The sequence below is a fragment of the Mustela nigripes genome, chromosome 4, assembly GCF_022355385.1.
Source record: "Mustela nigripes isolate SB6536 chromosome 4, MUSNIG.SB6536, whole genome shotgun sequence".
In the NCBI taxonomy this organism is placed as follows: Eukaryota; Metazoa; Chordata; class Mammalia; order Carnivora; family Mustelidae; genus Mustela; species Mustela nigripes.
In genome coordinates, this window is record NC_081560.1 from 136,774,541 (window position 1) to 136,790,473 (window position 15,933).

The window sequence follows — 15,933 nt, forward strand, 5'->3', positions numbered from 1 at the left end:
GTGGTCAGGCCCTGGGCTTCTGGGTCGGATTAAAAAGCTGGCCTCACAGGGGCTCCCCAGCTCTGCTCTTTTCTGAATGGAGTCAGCGGGCAGAATCCCATTGTGATTTGGGATCATGGCGAGGGCAGTTCTGTTTCCACCCCAGGAAAGGAGCAGCCAGAGGCCAGAATGGCTTGGTTGCCAAATCAGGGCACTGAGGTTTCTCAAGCCCGGACCTGGCTCTAGCTTCAACCTTGGCCTAGGCCAGAATTGCTAACTTGATTCAACTGTCACTACAGTTGAATCACATCTCACGTCAGGACAGGTTTCCACATGATGGGATCATTTTTCTAAGCCTTCTGCTAGCACTTCATGCATCCTTTCCTCTGCGTAGAGGCAGCACAAGCTGACCGGCTTCTTGGTGGGGAGCTGGGGTAGAAAGACCGTAGACCCCGCAATCCCACTAGAATGCCCTCCTCCTCCCTGCTGCCAAACAGAAACAGCCCGTTCCGGCAACGCTTTATGAGGTCAGCTAAAAGCAAACCAGGATTGCTGCCTTTGGGGTCTTTTTGTCCAAAAGGCAAAGCCGTGCCCGGGTGCTGTGATGCAGAGTTTCCCACAAAAAAGCTGGGGTTCCTTCTACTGGGCGGCTAGGTGGAACCCGAAATGAAGCCAGACTTCAAGCCCTGAGCAACAGAAGGGCTGATAAAGGTTCGAGAGAGGGGTACAGCAGGCCCCGGGGCTCAGCAGACTTCGTAAGCTGTAGAGGAAGACAGGGATAAGGCCCAGAGGACAGTCCATGACGTCAGGCCTGCTGGTAAGGTTACAGGTGGCCAACAGGATCCTCCTACTCACACCTTACAGAAGGAGGCTGAGCAAGGAATTACCTGAGGCCACACAGCCTCTCAGTGGCTCAGCTGTGACCATAACCCAAGTCCTAGGCCGCCCTCACCCCTGTTGGATGGGAAGCTCGGGGCCTCATTAACAGCACACAATGAGAGACCAAGGAGAACTGTCACCAACTTTAATAGACTCGGACAGTGTCTACCAAGCAGGCTGACGGGGGGTCGGGGAGGTTGGGGGGGTTGGGGGGGTGCCCGAGGGCTCCACTCCTGGAGTGCACTGTGGCCAGCTCTCTGGGGGAGTTCCTGCCTCTCCCTTCAAAGGCACCAGTTGGCCTGGGAGGACTTCACAATGGTTGTAGTGTCTGTGCACATAATTAGCAGAGACCCACTCCGGGGAGCCTCTGGACAAGGCCAGCACATCGCCACCACCCAGCCTGGGGGGCGGGGCTACCCCAAACCAGCCAGAGACAATGAGAGAAACTGTTTTTCATTTAACACAGTGAAGTTCATCTTGCTGGGTGGTGGGGGGGCAGGGCTGGTCCAAGACCCCTTCTGAGAATACATAAAAGTCATCGGTAACCTGCCCCACCTCAAAGATGAATGCACACATGCCCCACCTTTTGACTATCATTTCTGGGGATTCATAGGTTAAGAAGTCAAGTAAAGAACCCTTGCCCTAGTGCTTCTGGTCACCACCATCTCTTCAGGAAGAACAGCCAACCAGCCTGCCATCTCCTGACAGCAGCCTCCATATGAGGCACATTTCCCAGAGCCTTCCTTTACGGAGGGGACAGCCCTTCCTCCTTGGTCTAGCACGCAGAACAACCTTTCCCCCTCTGTGTCTCCTCATTGCATTAGATGGTTCTCGTGTCTTCTAGGACCTTCCCAATGTCCCAGGGTACAGGCAAATCCGGCCCCACCAGGATCTCGTCAAAGGCACCCGCATTCTTCCACAATCATGTCTCTGTGATGGTCCAGGAGGACCCTGCCGTTGTCCACATAGAGCATGCTCAGTGGCTTGGTCTTCACTGGGGCACAGCAGGTGGAAGGGACTCGGTGGGGCTGGTATCGTTTCAGTAGACTCTGGGGGAGAAAAAAGTCAGTTAAAATCCGTTTCTGGTACAAAAGCTGAAGAAGCTGGTTCTCATAAAGGGAATCAGCCTGCCAACGCATCCACAACTCTCTACATGTAAAGTAACTTTACAGGCTGTTAAAAAAAAAAAAAAGAAGAGCTAAACAGAAGATTCTAAAAGCTGGATCTGGGTAGAGCAGGAGCAAACGGACATGTCCTCCTGTTCTAGCCTCGAGTGCATACCAATTCCAAAAAACTCCTGGTTTAGTTCCAGAAACATTCAGCAGAAGAGAGTCATGCAGAAATTCTTGTGGGATTTGCTTTGTCGCCCAGAGAAGGGCAAGGAGAGTCAACGGGAGAAAAGGTAACGATTCCTTGGCACTCCGGAACCGCGCCCCGTCCCTGCGGCCCAGCAAGGTTTTTTTGGATCAGTGTCAGAGCTGCTACTGGGACTCTCTGGGTCTCTCGGGGTCCCCTTGATCATGCAGCAGGAGGTTCAGGGAGCAAAGTCCCAGGAGAGGCTGAGGCCTTTGCCCAGGAAAGGTCCTAGAGGGCTCTGGCCCCACCAGTGCTTCCCTTGTAGGAGCTCAGCTCACGCGCTCCCCAGAGCATCTGAACCCCAATATCAGGGCCCCCATGTGAGGCTCTATTCTGTTCCCCCTCCCTCTCATTTTCCCTTTGCTCTCCTCCACCACTTTCTAGACCTTAGGCTGATTCGTGGCACACAGTGGTAGTCTTGGGCTTTCTCTACTATACAACGGTGTCCAACTCCCGTCTGAGGGAGCAAAAGGACAGTGGCTGGAACAGGATTACCCCAAGCACGGCCCCATAAACGCGCCCCCTCCTTCCATCAGTGAATCATAGGCTTCTAGAAATGATAATACAACATCCACAGTCCCCTGTCCGCAGGTACACACACGGTATCCATCTTGTCTCATTTAACCCTACAACATTGCTCTGAACTACGCAGCATTGCCATCCCCCATTCACAGGCAGGAACGGTCAGGCTCAGAGAGAATAAGCAACCTGATCGATATCACACAGCTAATATGTAGGGATCGAAGCCAGGTTTATTCCCAGAGACCAGATTCTGAACTTCCTTTCCTAGAAGCCAGAGCGGAGGAAAAGCGGAGGCCTTCTGGTCTACACCTTCCAACCCTAATTTTATGAAAGGCAAGGAAGGAGGCCTAAGGAAGCAAGGTGTTCAAGGTTACCCAAGGGGGCGCAACTGCAGGTAGGCCCTCCAGGGACCGTGTCACAGACTATCACTATCTCCCAGGACAGGAGCGGGCACACAGCTGGTGCCTGAGTAACGGTGAATGAATGAACACAAATTTACCAGCAAAGCCAGAGTCCTGTCCCCCCACTGATTGGGCAATATGGCCTCCTCTCCCCCACAGCCCCCTGCCTCCCCTCCCCTTAGCAGGGCTCCGCACCTGGATATACGCGTGGTTGGTGGGATGGAACTCCTCCCCCACAGGGCTAGGACACTCGCCCTCGCAGCGATAGGCATTGTATTGCTTCGGGTAGATGATCCAGGAGCCCCACCCAATGAGGTTGAAATCCACCTGGAACTTGACCTTCCGACACAGCTGGCTTTTGTCCGGCAAGTGATGTCGACGGTGCCGCCGGCCCCTCTCCTGGGACAGCTGTCCCTCCCGGGCGCGCCAGGAGCTCTCAGCCTCCCACAGCAAGGTGGAGCCCCCTAGCCGCCTCTGCTCTGGGGAGAGGTTGGAGTAGAGCAGCAGGAGCACGCTGGTGACAGGCGGGGTGGGAGCCCGCCGCTGACACTCTCCGACCAAACCGGATATCTGCTCCTCCAGCTCCCCGGGGTGCTTCAGCCACTTGGACAGTGGCCTGGTCACCTCCAGGACCATGCTACCTGAGGAAAAGGTAACCTGGGATAGAGGGACGGTGAACAGGTCCATCCGAAGACGCTCGTGGCAGTCAGCCGGGTCCTGCTCCGCATCGGGCTTTAGCTGGTGGAGAATCTCGACGGAGAGTGGGACGCCGGGGGGCAGGTCCACAGGGTGGGACAGCTGCAGCCGGAGCTCGGCCCACACCAGATCCTCCACTTGGCTCAGGAAGGAGAAGTCAAAAGCAAAGGTCCAGTTCTGCCCATCCACCTCCACATCTGGGTGGGGAAAAAACCGGGAAGGAAGCAGGATGAGCGGGGGCCCCCTGCAGCCTCATCGCTCTGACAACCACCGGAGCTCACGCTGGAGCCTTGACCTGACAAGAATCCTCTCCATGCTCTCCCCAGCCCTAGGCGCTAGGAATGTGGAGTCTACTTTGGTCCAATTCCAACTGCGGCTCAGAGAGGTTAAATCACCCGCACAAGGTGGCACAGCCAAGAATGAACCTGGATCTGCCCAAACAGCAAATCACGGTTCTGCTGCTCCCTCCAAGAGGATCGAAAGCTAGAGAACAACTGGTACAAACTGGATGAGTCCTCCCTGCTCTCTGGCCACACCCTGAGCCTCCACCCACCCTGTGACCCTGAGCAAGTCACCTTCCCAGATTCCGTCTCCTCGCTGGGAAGGGTGGTCTAGCTCATGAGCGCATATCACGGAAAGGTGAGGCTTGGGGCGCTCAGGGGGCACAGAAGCCCAAGACTGACCCCTCTCTGCTCCACCATTTCTAAGGGTGGAGGCAGAAACTTCAGGAGCTCTTGACAACCTGACGCACAGGTTTCTACAGGCTTTCTAAGCATGACCTGGCAGTTTGCCACCCAGTGGGGCTTTCTCATCTACCGGCATGGGGCTTATCACACCGCCCCCACAAGGGGCATTCCCACACCTGGGTCAGACAGCGCAGGACACACACAGCCCCTGGCCCTCTTCCACACCCCCCTCCTCAAGACAACTCAACCCAAACTGGATGAAAAGGAATGGGGAAGCACATTCCATTCATTTTAGTCCTGGACTAATTTGGTCCGATGTCTGGGAATAACATGTTTTTGTGGGTTTTCAGGTCACCTAAAAGTGACCTTTAACTTTTTTCAAGCCCGGTTTCCTCTTCTTTGCAATGGGAATGGTCGTGCCCGACCCATCCCTGCGTTCTCAGGAGCCCATGTAGAAACAAAGAGGCTTGAAGGCTTGTTGCTGAATCAAAGTCAGGTATCGTCCCTTAGAATAAAAACACTAACTCTTTTGTGAATCCATCTCAAGGGTGGTAATGGTCTCTGATTTAAGTCCACTCTGAGCAGACCACATGACAGTTCCCTTTTTTTTTTTTTAATATTTTATTTATTAATTTGACAGAGAGAGACAGCGAGAGAGGGAACACAAGCCGGGGGAGTGGGAGAGGGAGAAGCAGGCTTCCCACTGAGCAGGCAGCCTGATGTGGGGTTCGATCCCAGGACCCTGGGATCATGACCTGAGCCGAAGGCAGACGCTTTACGAATGAGCCACCCAGGTGCCCCCCACTTTTTTTTTTTTTTTTGAAGCATCTTTGGTCATATGGTAAGTGAATTTCTGTGAGAAATCCAACCTGCAGACAAGTTTCAGTCTCCTGGCAGCCTCTCCCAGCCCACCTCCAGCTGCCCATTGCTTCATTTCCACTTCCCTCCTCATTAGCACCTGCAGGGGGCAATAACCGGCCCCTGGCTAGCAACTCTACCCAGAGGTGTGGGGAGGAGACCAGCACTCCCCCTGGCCCACCACAGCACCCCCTAGCCTCCCGGGGATTAGGTGGGACCTGCAGCAACTCCTGGTCAAGTCTTATCTCAAGTACCCACAAATGGCCTCTTAGAGGAAGACATTCCAGCTCAGCGGTCAAGACCAGGGGCTCTGGTGCGTCCTGTGAGGCTTCAAAATCTGCCACTCACCGTTGAACCTTGGGCAGATTACTTTCCTTCTGTAGGCCTCTTGGTAAAAGGAAGATAGTGACGGAGTGTTAGGATTTACTGAGATAACATGCATCAGTGTTTACCCAACACAACCAAAGTACAGCAAAAGTTGGCTGGCATCAACTACCTCCTTATTATTGCCAATGGCCAAGGTTAGAAATGAAAGTGTCGGAATAGGTAGTGAGCGACCTGGACAAGGAGCAAAGTCATCTGTTCCCAGGATGGACAATGTGCATGGAGTGCTCCATACCCAGGAAAAGTCTTTGATTCCATGAGCCCACCCCTAGCCAAGGGCTCCCTGGGAAACAGTGCTGCTAGGTTCTCTTAGATCTGGCTCTGGTTCTTGTTAGGATAGGGGTGCCTAATCCTTTGGGGTTCACTGATGCCTGATACAAGGTAAGAATGCACCCACCTGTACAATAAATGAGATTCAGGGGATCGGTATCAGGACAGGGGTTCACAGACACCCTGAAACCAATCCAGGCACTGGACAGAGTTGGCCCCACGGGCCCCACGTGAAATCTTGACCTATGTCCAGTTCTAAAGAAGAAAGTGGTTGGGCCCATGCCCTTGGGTTCTCTCCCTCAGACAGGGTGCTAAGGCTGAGTTAGGACATGGGGCTCTGAAAGAGAGTGTGGGGATGACACTAGGTGTCCAGCTCTGAAGATAAGTGCCACTAACTGCTTCCCCATCCGAGCCTGGTCTCTTTCAATCATCACCATCACTATTACTGTTTTTTGGGGGTAAGAAAACTGAAGGCCCAAGCTGAGGGTGTTTTAACACGGACAGAGGCAGATGCAAAGCCACTTTGGTTAGACTCCCAACACCCACTTCCCTCTTTCCTGGGGCGGCCTATGGATAAACCCAAGGGAAAGGGGCATTTAGAATGTCCCTTCTCCACCATTGTCTTTCCAGGCAGAATCTTCTTGCTGCATTTTAAAAAATAAAGCCAGTTCACAACACTGAATGTACTTAATGTCACCGCACACTTAAAAAGAGGTAAAATGGTCGATTTGGTCCTGTATATCTTACCATGTGTACACACCAATGAGGCAGAAAGCCAGCCCCCCCCCCCCCTCACTTTACAGAAGGGGAAACTAGAGAACTCAATGGATATGCACAGGACCCAAACTGATCCAAATTGAGAAGCCGACTTTGAAGACCAGGACTCCATTTCCCAGTCTCCCAGGCTGTCAACCCCCCACAAACCTTCTGGAACTCTCCAGAAGGACAAGTGAACTGAAAAAGGGCAACCCCCCACCCGTTTGCCCAGCGTCCTCCCGCACGCAGCTTTCTGGTAGAAAAACTGAGGAGACCACTCCAGTCATTTCCAAGCCAGCTTGCCCCTCGGCTGTCCACAGTCTGTCTGGTCCCCAGATGACCCTTCAGGAGAGGGTCACCAACTGTCTGACCCCAGATGTGGCCGGCCAGGGAGCTAGGAGCCCCTGCCCCCAGACCATAAGCGGCTGGCGGGTGACCAATTAGATCAGATTATAGGATGTGGATTGCGCCCCAGCGTGGGGGAGGGCCGTCTGGCCCCAGATGTCCCAGGGAGGCATAGGCCCAAGCAGGGCGGCCAGGAACCCCAGGCATCAGGATGTGGATTGCAAGGGGCAAGGAAACCCCGGGGGAGTGCTCCCTCTGTTCAGCACCCACGGGCCTATCAGACCCGACACCTTTCCGAGTGATCCTCCCGAATCACCATGGTCGCTGAGGGCTTCCCCCCATCCACACCTAGGCTCCGAACCGGAATCACTCAGGACGCTGACCCCTTCCCAGCCTGGACTCGAGTTCCCAAGCCTGTCTCAGTTCCCGACTTCACCGCACCCCATCTCTCCTCCAGGATCTCGGAACTCTAATCCCTGATGTTACATGCACCCATTGGCTTTCGAAGCTCGCAGTCAGCCTGAGACTCTCACGGCGCCAGACTCCGGCACACATTCACCCTGACGCGGGAAAAGAAAAGAAATCCGCAAAATGTATGTAGCAATAATAACGACCATTTATTACTACGTCTGGTTTCGTGCTAATTGTTATGTGTTTTGTTACCCAGCGTTCACCACTGTCTTCTAAGGGAGGTAGGTACTGGTGTCCCCATTGCAAGGAATCGGACGCCGAGGAGACGGGAGCTTACGTAATTCAACAAGCCCACGTGGTCCCCTGGCCCAGTCGGCCTCCCACCCTCCCGCACCGTTCTCTGACCACCCTAAAGCAAGAGTCGGGACGCAAAGGTTTCCACCCGGGCCCTTTCAGATGCCACAACCCCTCCACCCGCCGACCCCGCGCGCCCAGCCAGTGCCGACGCCGAGCATCCCAGACCCGGACCCCGGCAGCGCGCTCCCAGCCTGGTGCGCCCTCAGCGGCGGCGTCCCCAGCTCGGGACCGCCCGCCCGCAACTCGCCCCGGCGCCCTTCCGCAGTCCCGAGGTCCCTGGCTGCTTGGCGGGGCGGCGCAGCCTACCTTGAGCCTGCAGGCTGCGGATGATGTCCGCCCGGGGCAGCGGGTCCCGGTAGAGGCTCAGCATGTACGCGAGAGGGGACGGCGACGAGGGCTGTACCCGCGTTCGGAGCGGCACCGGGGCCACCGTGGCGGCGCCCGCCTGGCGCAGGACCCACCAGACGTGCAGGAGGAACACCGGCAGCTGGGGGGCGTGCATGGTGGGCTGGCTGGGCTTGCGAGCCGCGCCTCTGCCCCTTATATCCTGGGCCTTCGCCGCCGCCCCGCCTCTTTCCTCCCTCCCTGGGGAAAGCCTTGAGCTCCTATACCTGCCCCCAACCTGGAGGGGGTTGTTGGTGGTGGCCCCCAGAGTGACCACCTGCTGGGGCGGGCCAGACCTGAGCCTGGTAGGGAGGAGACCCGCGGAGGTGATGGTAGGTGGGGGACCTTCCTGGTGGCCCCTCCCGGCACCGAGCCCAGGCTCCTCTAGGTACTAACGGCCTGGTTTTGGAGGCACAGCAAACATGTCACAGGCAACCCTCCGATTAGAATTGTGGCTTCCTTGCTTTGCCTGACCTTGGATTCCTGCCCCTTCCTGTGTCCCCAGGCTCCCAAGAGATGTCTGGCTCAACAGGACTGGGTAGGAACAGTCGTGGGTGCTGGAGGCTCTGCCCACACTGGCCTGCAAGGCCAGCCCCGCCAGACGCAGCCTTCCAGGACACCGCCCCATGGCCTCCGGGAGCACTCATGGCCTCATCCCGCAAGGCCTGTCGGGAGGCCTAGCCTCCGGGAAACCACTGAGTACTGGGAGTTGCTGGTTCAAGGAAGGTGAGCTCCAGAGGAAGGCCCATGGGACAGGCTTCAGACAGGCACAGAAGGGCTCTCCTGGAGAAAACAAAGGGCAGACAGGACCAGGATAAAGGACAGACCTCTCCATCAGGGAGGTGTTCAGCAGAAGCTGGGGCATGGCTAACAGGGGGATCCTGGCCGCTGTTTAGTGGAGCACCTGCGGGTGGTGGTGGGGGGGCATCAAGCTCTTCCCTTCACAGGCTCCCATCCATCCCCCAGGGGATTTCAGGAGAAAGGTCTCCATGCCCGGCAGGAAACCTGTTTCAGCTCAGCACTCTGGTTTTCCGTTCTCTGAGCCCTGCTTTCCTCATCTGCAAGGGACTGACCCTGGTCTGGCTGCCCTTCCCGGGGCAGTCAGGTCAGAGCTGGAATTACCTTTAAAGAAGTAGAAATCCTTGCCCCTTGTTGGGCCACAGCTGTCCTCTCTCCAACCAGAAGGGCTCCCCCTCCCCGTTTCCTTTCTTAGCTTTGCTGGGCACACAAGTAGCCAGCTGGCGTTTACAGAAATGCTGTGTGCCAGGCCCACCTCTGCTCCTTTCACAGGACGCTGAGCTCTAAAGAACCACAGACTCATTCCATAGCAGGTGGGGACAGGGAAAGGAGGCCCACCAGGCTCAGTCAGGAGCTCCAGACTTGGGAGAGTGGGGGAAGGTCGAGGGGGAGGAGATGGCCCACACCTGGGCCCACACCCAGGCCCACAGCCAGCAGGAAGGAGCCTCACTTAGGACACAGCTGGGCTGCAGCCCACGCCGGCCCTGGGACCTGGACAATCCGCTCAGCCGGCAGATTGTTAGTTCCTTAAAGAGGGGACTGCCTTGTTCATTGTGCTTTCCCCACAGTATGCATTTGAGTTTGGACCCCCAGAATCTTAGCTGAGTCCGTAAGTCAGTGAGTGGCCCTGTGTCCGGACTGGCCTAGAGATAACTATCACCTTGAGTGTCCGTCAGACTATCAAGTCCTGAGTCCCAGTCCGGACCTCTAGACTTAGAATTTGGAGAGAGGGCTTGGTTATCTACATGTCTAACAAGCACCCCATGGTCCCGACTAGACAACTTCGAGAACCTGGGCGGGGCTGGGGTTCTAGCTGTAGTTCAGACCTCCTTCCCTTCCCAGCATTCAGTTTTCTCATCTGTAAAATGTTATCGGAGATTCTCTCCTTTCATACAGAATAAATGGAGCAGAGGGTAAAGTGTTTCAGAAGTTCTGAAACCTGGTGTATATGTAGAACTCTCTGCACGTGGACATTATGGGTGGTCCATGGTTGTCGCTCAGCCTCCCCAGCCTGGGGGCTTGCTGGTTCAGAATAGTCAACCCCAGCCCTCAGACGATTATATAAATAAAAAACTGACAGGTCACTGAGAGTGCAGCGGGAGCCCTGACAAGGATGTGGGCACCGAAAATGGCACCACATGGGAGGGGTGTAGAGCTTGAAAGAGGTACAGGAGTCAGTCTCCTCCAAATTTGGATCTTCCCAAGTCCCACGTGTGCCAGAATCCTGGTGGTCCCCGTGGAAATAGGGACATTCAGCACAGAGCAGTCTGACCCCCCCCCCCAAGATGGGGAAAGGAACAGCAAAGATGAATCTACTTTTAGTGGACCAGAAGCTTCTTGAAGCGGAGGATAAAGTTTTATTCCTCCTGTGTCCCTTGCACTGTGTGATACCTGGAAGGTGCGTAATCAGTGTTTTAGCTAAGCTGAATGGTTGGGATGGTAGCTAACCTTTCCTGAGTCCTTCATGCAATGGGCACTCTGCTCATCCTTGCAGTTGATTTTTATCATCACAGAGATGGGAAAACAGAGGCTTGCAAGAAACAAGGTGATTTGCTCAAGGCCCTAGGTTTACAGATGGGAGCGGCCAGCATGTGAAGAACAGGTGTGCTTGGGACCCAAAGCTGTGCTTTGAGCTCTGTCGCTTCCCCACGGATGAGAAGGTGAATGTGTGCCTTGTACTAAGACTTAGAAACTCCCCAAGCCTTGCCTCTCCCAGGGTCTGGGAGCTGCAGACAGAGCTCATTTCTGATGTGTATTGGCCCAGAACCACGCAGGGGCCTGGAAGTGCTCTCCGGCCAGCAAGAGCAACTGTCAAATCCCATCCATCACCAATCTTTCTGCAGCTCCCACACCTCGAAGAAATAGAATCTGTCACCTCTGTGGGACAAAGGCTCATTGTCTTCCCACTCATTTTTTAAGGGTGTTTGTTCACCCAGGATCTGTTTCCTGCAAGAAGGACTACAAGTTCCCTCTTCCTGGGTGGGGAATGACACCTTCTCACCTCCCCTGCCCCAGACGGACTGACCAACAGATTACCTGACCTGGGAGATAACCTTTCAGGGCCCTCCCAGCTTGCTGGAGGGTCGGGGAGCAAAGTCCCCCGAAGTTCTTGAATGCTTTCCATCAGAGAGTCGCAGACCCTCCCTTGACACAGGCAGAGGCGTTTAGCATGGTTAAATGGTTATATGCTGGAACCGTGAACCCAGGCTGCCAGGAGGCAGGGTCAGGATCCTTCTATGTCCCTACCTGGGCGCGGCAGACCAGCCACTAACCATCTCGAAGCTTCTGCTCCTCAGTGGTAAAATGGGGGTAAAGGATAGGACCCCTGCGACAGGGATGTTTTAAGTAGGAAATGTGTGTAAAGCACACAGTGTGCATAGCGTCGCGCTGGCTGTGTATTCACTCATCGAACAGACATGCTTTTCTAGTGTGCCTACAGCCGGTTAACGGCAAGAGCTAGACTCCCTCGGGGGCAAGGCAGGAAGGCAGCTCCTGTCTGCACGTATTTAGGGAGCATCTCCTATATGCCAGTGTGACCTGGGCTGTCCCCACTTCCCCAGTGCCCCTCTTGCTCCTTCTTCTACGGTCGTGTGTCCATTGTATCCCGAGGGAACGCCTACTCAGCTATCGAGACACAGCTTAAAGGACCCATCACCAGCTCCCCCACAGCTGGGCAGGGCCTCTTCTAAGCACAGCATGACAGAGCCATCATCCACACTGTCTTCAGAGGCCACCATCGGACTGTGAGCTCCCAAGAAGCAGAGATGGCTCCTGATCCATTTCTTCTGAAGCCCCAGCTCCTGGCTCATAACTGACTGTCACTTGCTGTGATCTTCAACCTAGAGGAATGAGTCCAGTCCTAGAAATGGTAGAGAGATGCCTGGGTGGCTCAACTGGTAAAGCGTCTGCCTTCAGCTAGGGTCATGATCCCGGGGTCCTGGGATGGAGTCGTGGATTGGGCTCCCTGCTCAGCGGGGAGTCTGCTTCTCCCTTTCCCTCTGCCCCTCCCCCAGCTTGTGCTCTCTCATACTCTATCTCAAATGAATAAATAAAATCTTAAAAAGAAAGGAAGAAATGGTAGAGGTGGCTCTCAGCACAGGCTTCTGGCTTCTGTCTTCAGTATTTGTCCATCCTTTCTGTTGCCCACTCTGCTGATCTTGGAGGATGACTCCCGGAGCTAGGAGAATCATCTAGATGCTTCTGCTGAGCACATGTGGCTCCCTGTGACCTGGAGAGAGAGACCCAGCCTTCCCCACTACAGTGCCTTTGTACTCCAAATGTACTCAGCCCTGTGGAAACACCTGCCCTTCCCTCAAAGTTCAAAGCCCCTCTTCCTCTGTCCAGGGTAATTCTGTCCCCTCTGCATTCACACAAAACACTCCTTTTTATTCCTATGTCCAACTCGAGGGTCTCCTCTTCCACAAAGCCTTCCTAGGTGGTCCCTCTCCCTCTGCAGGCTCTGAACCAAGCCACTCTTTGTTGAGGGCTGAGGTCCTCAAGCCCTCAGGATTTTTCCACCAGCGAGCCTGCTGCCTGCCTTTGCCTTCGTCAGAGTGCTCAGTGGAGGGCTTGGCACTCTGTAAGGGGAGGGAGCAAACCATGCCTGCAGCCAGCCTTGGGTTGCAGCAGTGTTTCACCTACCCCCAACAATGTTTTGGAAGGTTTTCATTTAAATCATCAACAGTAAAAATGCCTGAGATCTTGAATAAAATACCTCTGCATTTTAAGTAATCTCTACCCCCAACATGGGGCTCGAACTCATGACCCTGAGATCAAGAATTGTGTGCTCTACCCACTGAGCTGGCCAGGTGCCCCTGAATAAAATGCTTTTATTTCGTCGTCTGAGAAATGGAAAGATCTTGGCCCTCGTTTCAACATGGCAAATGTTCCCTAATGCAGAACATTAGCTGTTTTCTTTGTGGCAGGCTCTGTTGTCCACAGCGTGCCTCGGTTCTCACCCCTCCTTACCTGACTGCGCCCATTCGCCCGGCTGCCTGAGACGGGTGAGTTTGAGAAACGTGCTGTGTGTTGGATGAGAGAGAGACATTCTGGAAGCAGTGAGGAAACAGAGACTCAGGAGTGTCCTACTCCACGGGGACTAACCCACAGATTGTGGGGACCCGTTCCAGGCTGGATGAGCTGTGAATAATCTATTATTAAATAAGTGCTTACCACAATGTGTTTGCATTATCTAATTTACCCCTCCTGCCCCTAGGAAGCAGACCGGATATTGACTCTCATTTTACAGGTGACGAAACTGACTCAGAGCTTGCTCAAGGCAGAACCGCTAGCAAGTGGTCAAGCTGGGATGGACCCTCAGTTATTCTGACTTTGGAAGGGAGCCTGACTACCACCGTGTCCCTACACAGTCACTTATTACCGCCTGTGCACAAAGAAGCCTTTCTCCACTTACCCCATCTCAGCAAGCCCTCTGGGCTCTATCACATCACCATGTTCGTTTCTTCCCTGGTCAGAAATTCACCTGTTGTGCTTGGTCCTGTTCAGTTTTTGTCTCTTCCCTCCCCCAGTCCCGGGCTTTAAGCCAGATTCCCTGTCCGTTCAGTTCACCACGGAACCCCCGAGGTTTAGCACAGATCTGGACACATGCAAATTCAGTACCTATTTATTTTGAATGAATTTGTTTGACCCAGTCCCTGGACTGGGGGACACAGAGGTGAGAAGACAAGGACAGGGAGATGCAGGGGCCGCCAAAAGGATGTAAGCACCACAGGTCACCAGTTTCCTCTGGTTTCAAGTTCTTCTACTTCACTGTCCTGAGTACATGGCTGGCGGGTACACAGTGGATGCTCAAGAAATAGTCAGTACACCTGTCTTAGCATGCTGATGTCTTAACACCAGCAAGAGAATGCCTCCTGAGTGCTCCTGGCTCTGTCTGACCACGATTCATGTAAGGGAGCCATCTCTGCCGCATTCTAGGAGCTCTGTGCCCTGAGCAGGGCTGCTGTCAGCCTTGAAGAGGGGGATTAGCCTCATATGGTATAACCAGTAGGGGCCAGGCCTGTCTGACTTGGAGTTCAGTGCTCCCTCCGATCAGGTCTCTCCTTCGAAACCCCTCCTGGTTAGAGCCCAGGCTCCACTTGTGCTTCCCACAGGGTCAGGAGGTGAAGGCTCAGCCTGCCCTGGGAAACAAACAAAGAGACCACCGGGAAAATCCCTCTCCTCCCACTGGGAAGCTTCTCAGAGATTCCCACAGCCCCGCCAGCCACCTCCTTCTTCCCACCTCCCCATCTCCTTCCAGGGAGACTCTCTGGTGCTGAAGGTGGGCTGGAGCTTGATGATATAAGAGAGCCGGGGGTCGGAGAGCCTCCGTGTATGCGTATGCGTGCGTGTGTGCGTGTGTGCGCATGTGTGCGTGCGTGGGAGGCAGGGAAAAGAATGAGAACTATGGGCAAACATTCGAACGACAATAAGGAGAGCTTAGGGAGTGTCACCCCCGTGCCAGGTCCTGGCTATGCCGAAAGATTTACACGCACCGCGACTTGGTGTCTCCCAAAACTGCGTGACCACAGTAATTCCCAGGAGGCACTTCTTAAAGATAAAGGGAGCCCCCAAAGTCTGGGTGCACTTTTAGCGCCCTTTGAAATGTTAACAATATGGCAAGTACCAAGGATAGAAACTCACAAAAACCACCCTTTGACAGTACAATTATAGAAATTCCTTTTGTATTAGTTTGTGAATTTTTAATGGCGTTTTTAATTAAAATTTTTTTGTTCCAGTCGACCTTTGCTGTCTTCCAAAAAATATTAAATGAAAATTTCATTGTTTGAAATTCAAAACAACCCGAGCACCCACTAGTGGGTGACTGGACACACAGACTGTAGTATACCTGTACGTGGGAATGCTGCTTGGCAATTAACTGTTGATCACACACAGCGAGGATGAACCTCAAAAAAATGATGCTGAGTTCAGGAAACCAGAAAAAAGTTAGGATATACTGTATGATTCTATTCCTATCAAATTTTAGAAAAGGCAAACTAATGATTGCAGGTAAACAGGGCAGGATGTGGCTCAGTGGTTGTCGAGGAGGAGAGGGAAATGTTACAATGGGGCACAAGGAGAGTTTGGGGGGTGATGAATTCATTTATTGTCTTGGTTATAGCAATGGCTGTATAGCATGTCAAAGCTTACCAAAACACACGCTTCAGGTATTCTGAATTATTATACCTAACTAAAGCTGTAACTATCGGGGCACGTGGCTGTCTCAGTTGGTAGAGTGTGGGACCCTTGATCTCAGGGTTGTAAATTCAAGCCCCACGTTAGGTAGAATGACTACTTAAAAAAAATAAGATCTTAAAAAAAAAAAAGAAAATAAATTTGTCACAATGAATGTAACCATAATAAACTTTCAAAATATAAAAATCATCATTCGAAATCCACAAAACTAAATAGGCATAAAAGAAAATTAGAGGGGTGCCTGGGTGGCTCAGCTGGTTAAGCGTCCGAGTCTTGATTTCAGCTCAGGTCATGATCTTTGGGTTGTGGAATCGGGCTCCAAGTTCAGAGGGAGTCTGCTTGAGATTCCCTCCATCTCCCTCTGCCCCTCCCTGCTCTCTCTAAAATAAATAAGCCATTCCACGGGGCACCTGGGTGGCTCAGTGGGTTAAGCCGCT

At 53.7% G+C, this 15,933-nt stretch overlaps 1 protein-coding gene across 2 annotated transcripts; it reads right to left on the minus strand.

Moving 5' to 3' along the window:
* Window positions 1–989: 989 nt before the first annotated feature.
* NODAL (nodal growth differentiation factor) lies at window positions 990–8,792 on the minus strand. 2 transcript variants are annotated; one of them, XM_059395836.1, is made up of 3 exons: window positions 8,207–8,792; window positions 3,333–4,030; window positions 990–1,907 (listed from the first exon to the last, which is right to left on the minus strand). In XM_059395836.1, exons 1-3 carry the CDS (start codon window positions 8,400–8,402, stop codon window positions 1,755–1,757), a joined length of 1,047 nt encoding a protein of 348 aa, XP_059251819.1. In that variant the 5' UTR covers window positions 8,403–8,792; the 3' UTR covers window positions 990–1,754. The 2 variants fall into 2 exon arrangements, with proteins under 2 accessions (XP_059251819.1, XP_059251820.1); XM_059395837.1 differs by lacking the exon at window positions 8,207–8,792 and adding an exon at window positions 4,409–4,553.
* Window positions 8,793–15,933: the final 7,141 nt, after the last annotated feature.

Bases quoted from the DNA above. Each gene is read 5' to 3' on its own strand.
- NODAL (XM_059395836.1), bottom strand. From the start codon at position 8,402: ATGCACGCCCCCCAGCTGCCGGTGTTCCTCCTGCACGTCTGGTGGGTC. The intron at 4,031-8,206 runs GTAGGCTGCGCC...TTCCCCACCCAG, and splicing joins CCGCAGCCTGCAGGCTCAAG to ATGTGGAGGTGGATGGGCAG. The intron at 1,908-3,332 runs GTGCGGAGCCCT...TTTCTCCCCCAG, and splicing joins CCAACCACGCGTATATCCAG to AGTCTACTGAAACGATACCA.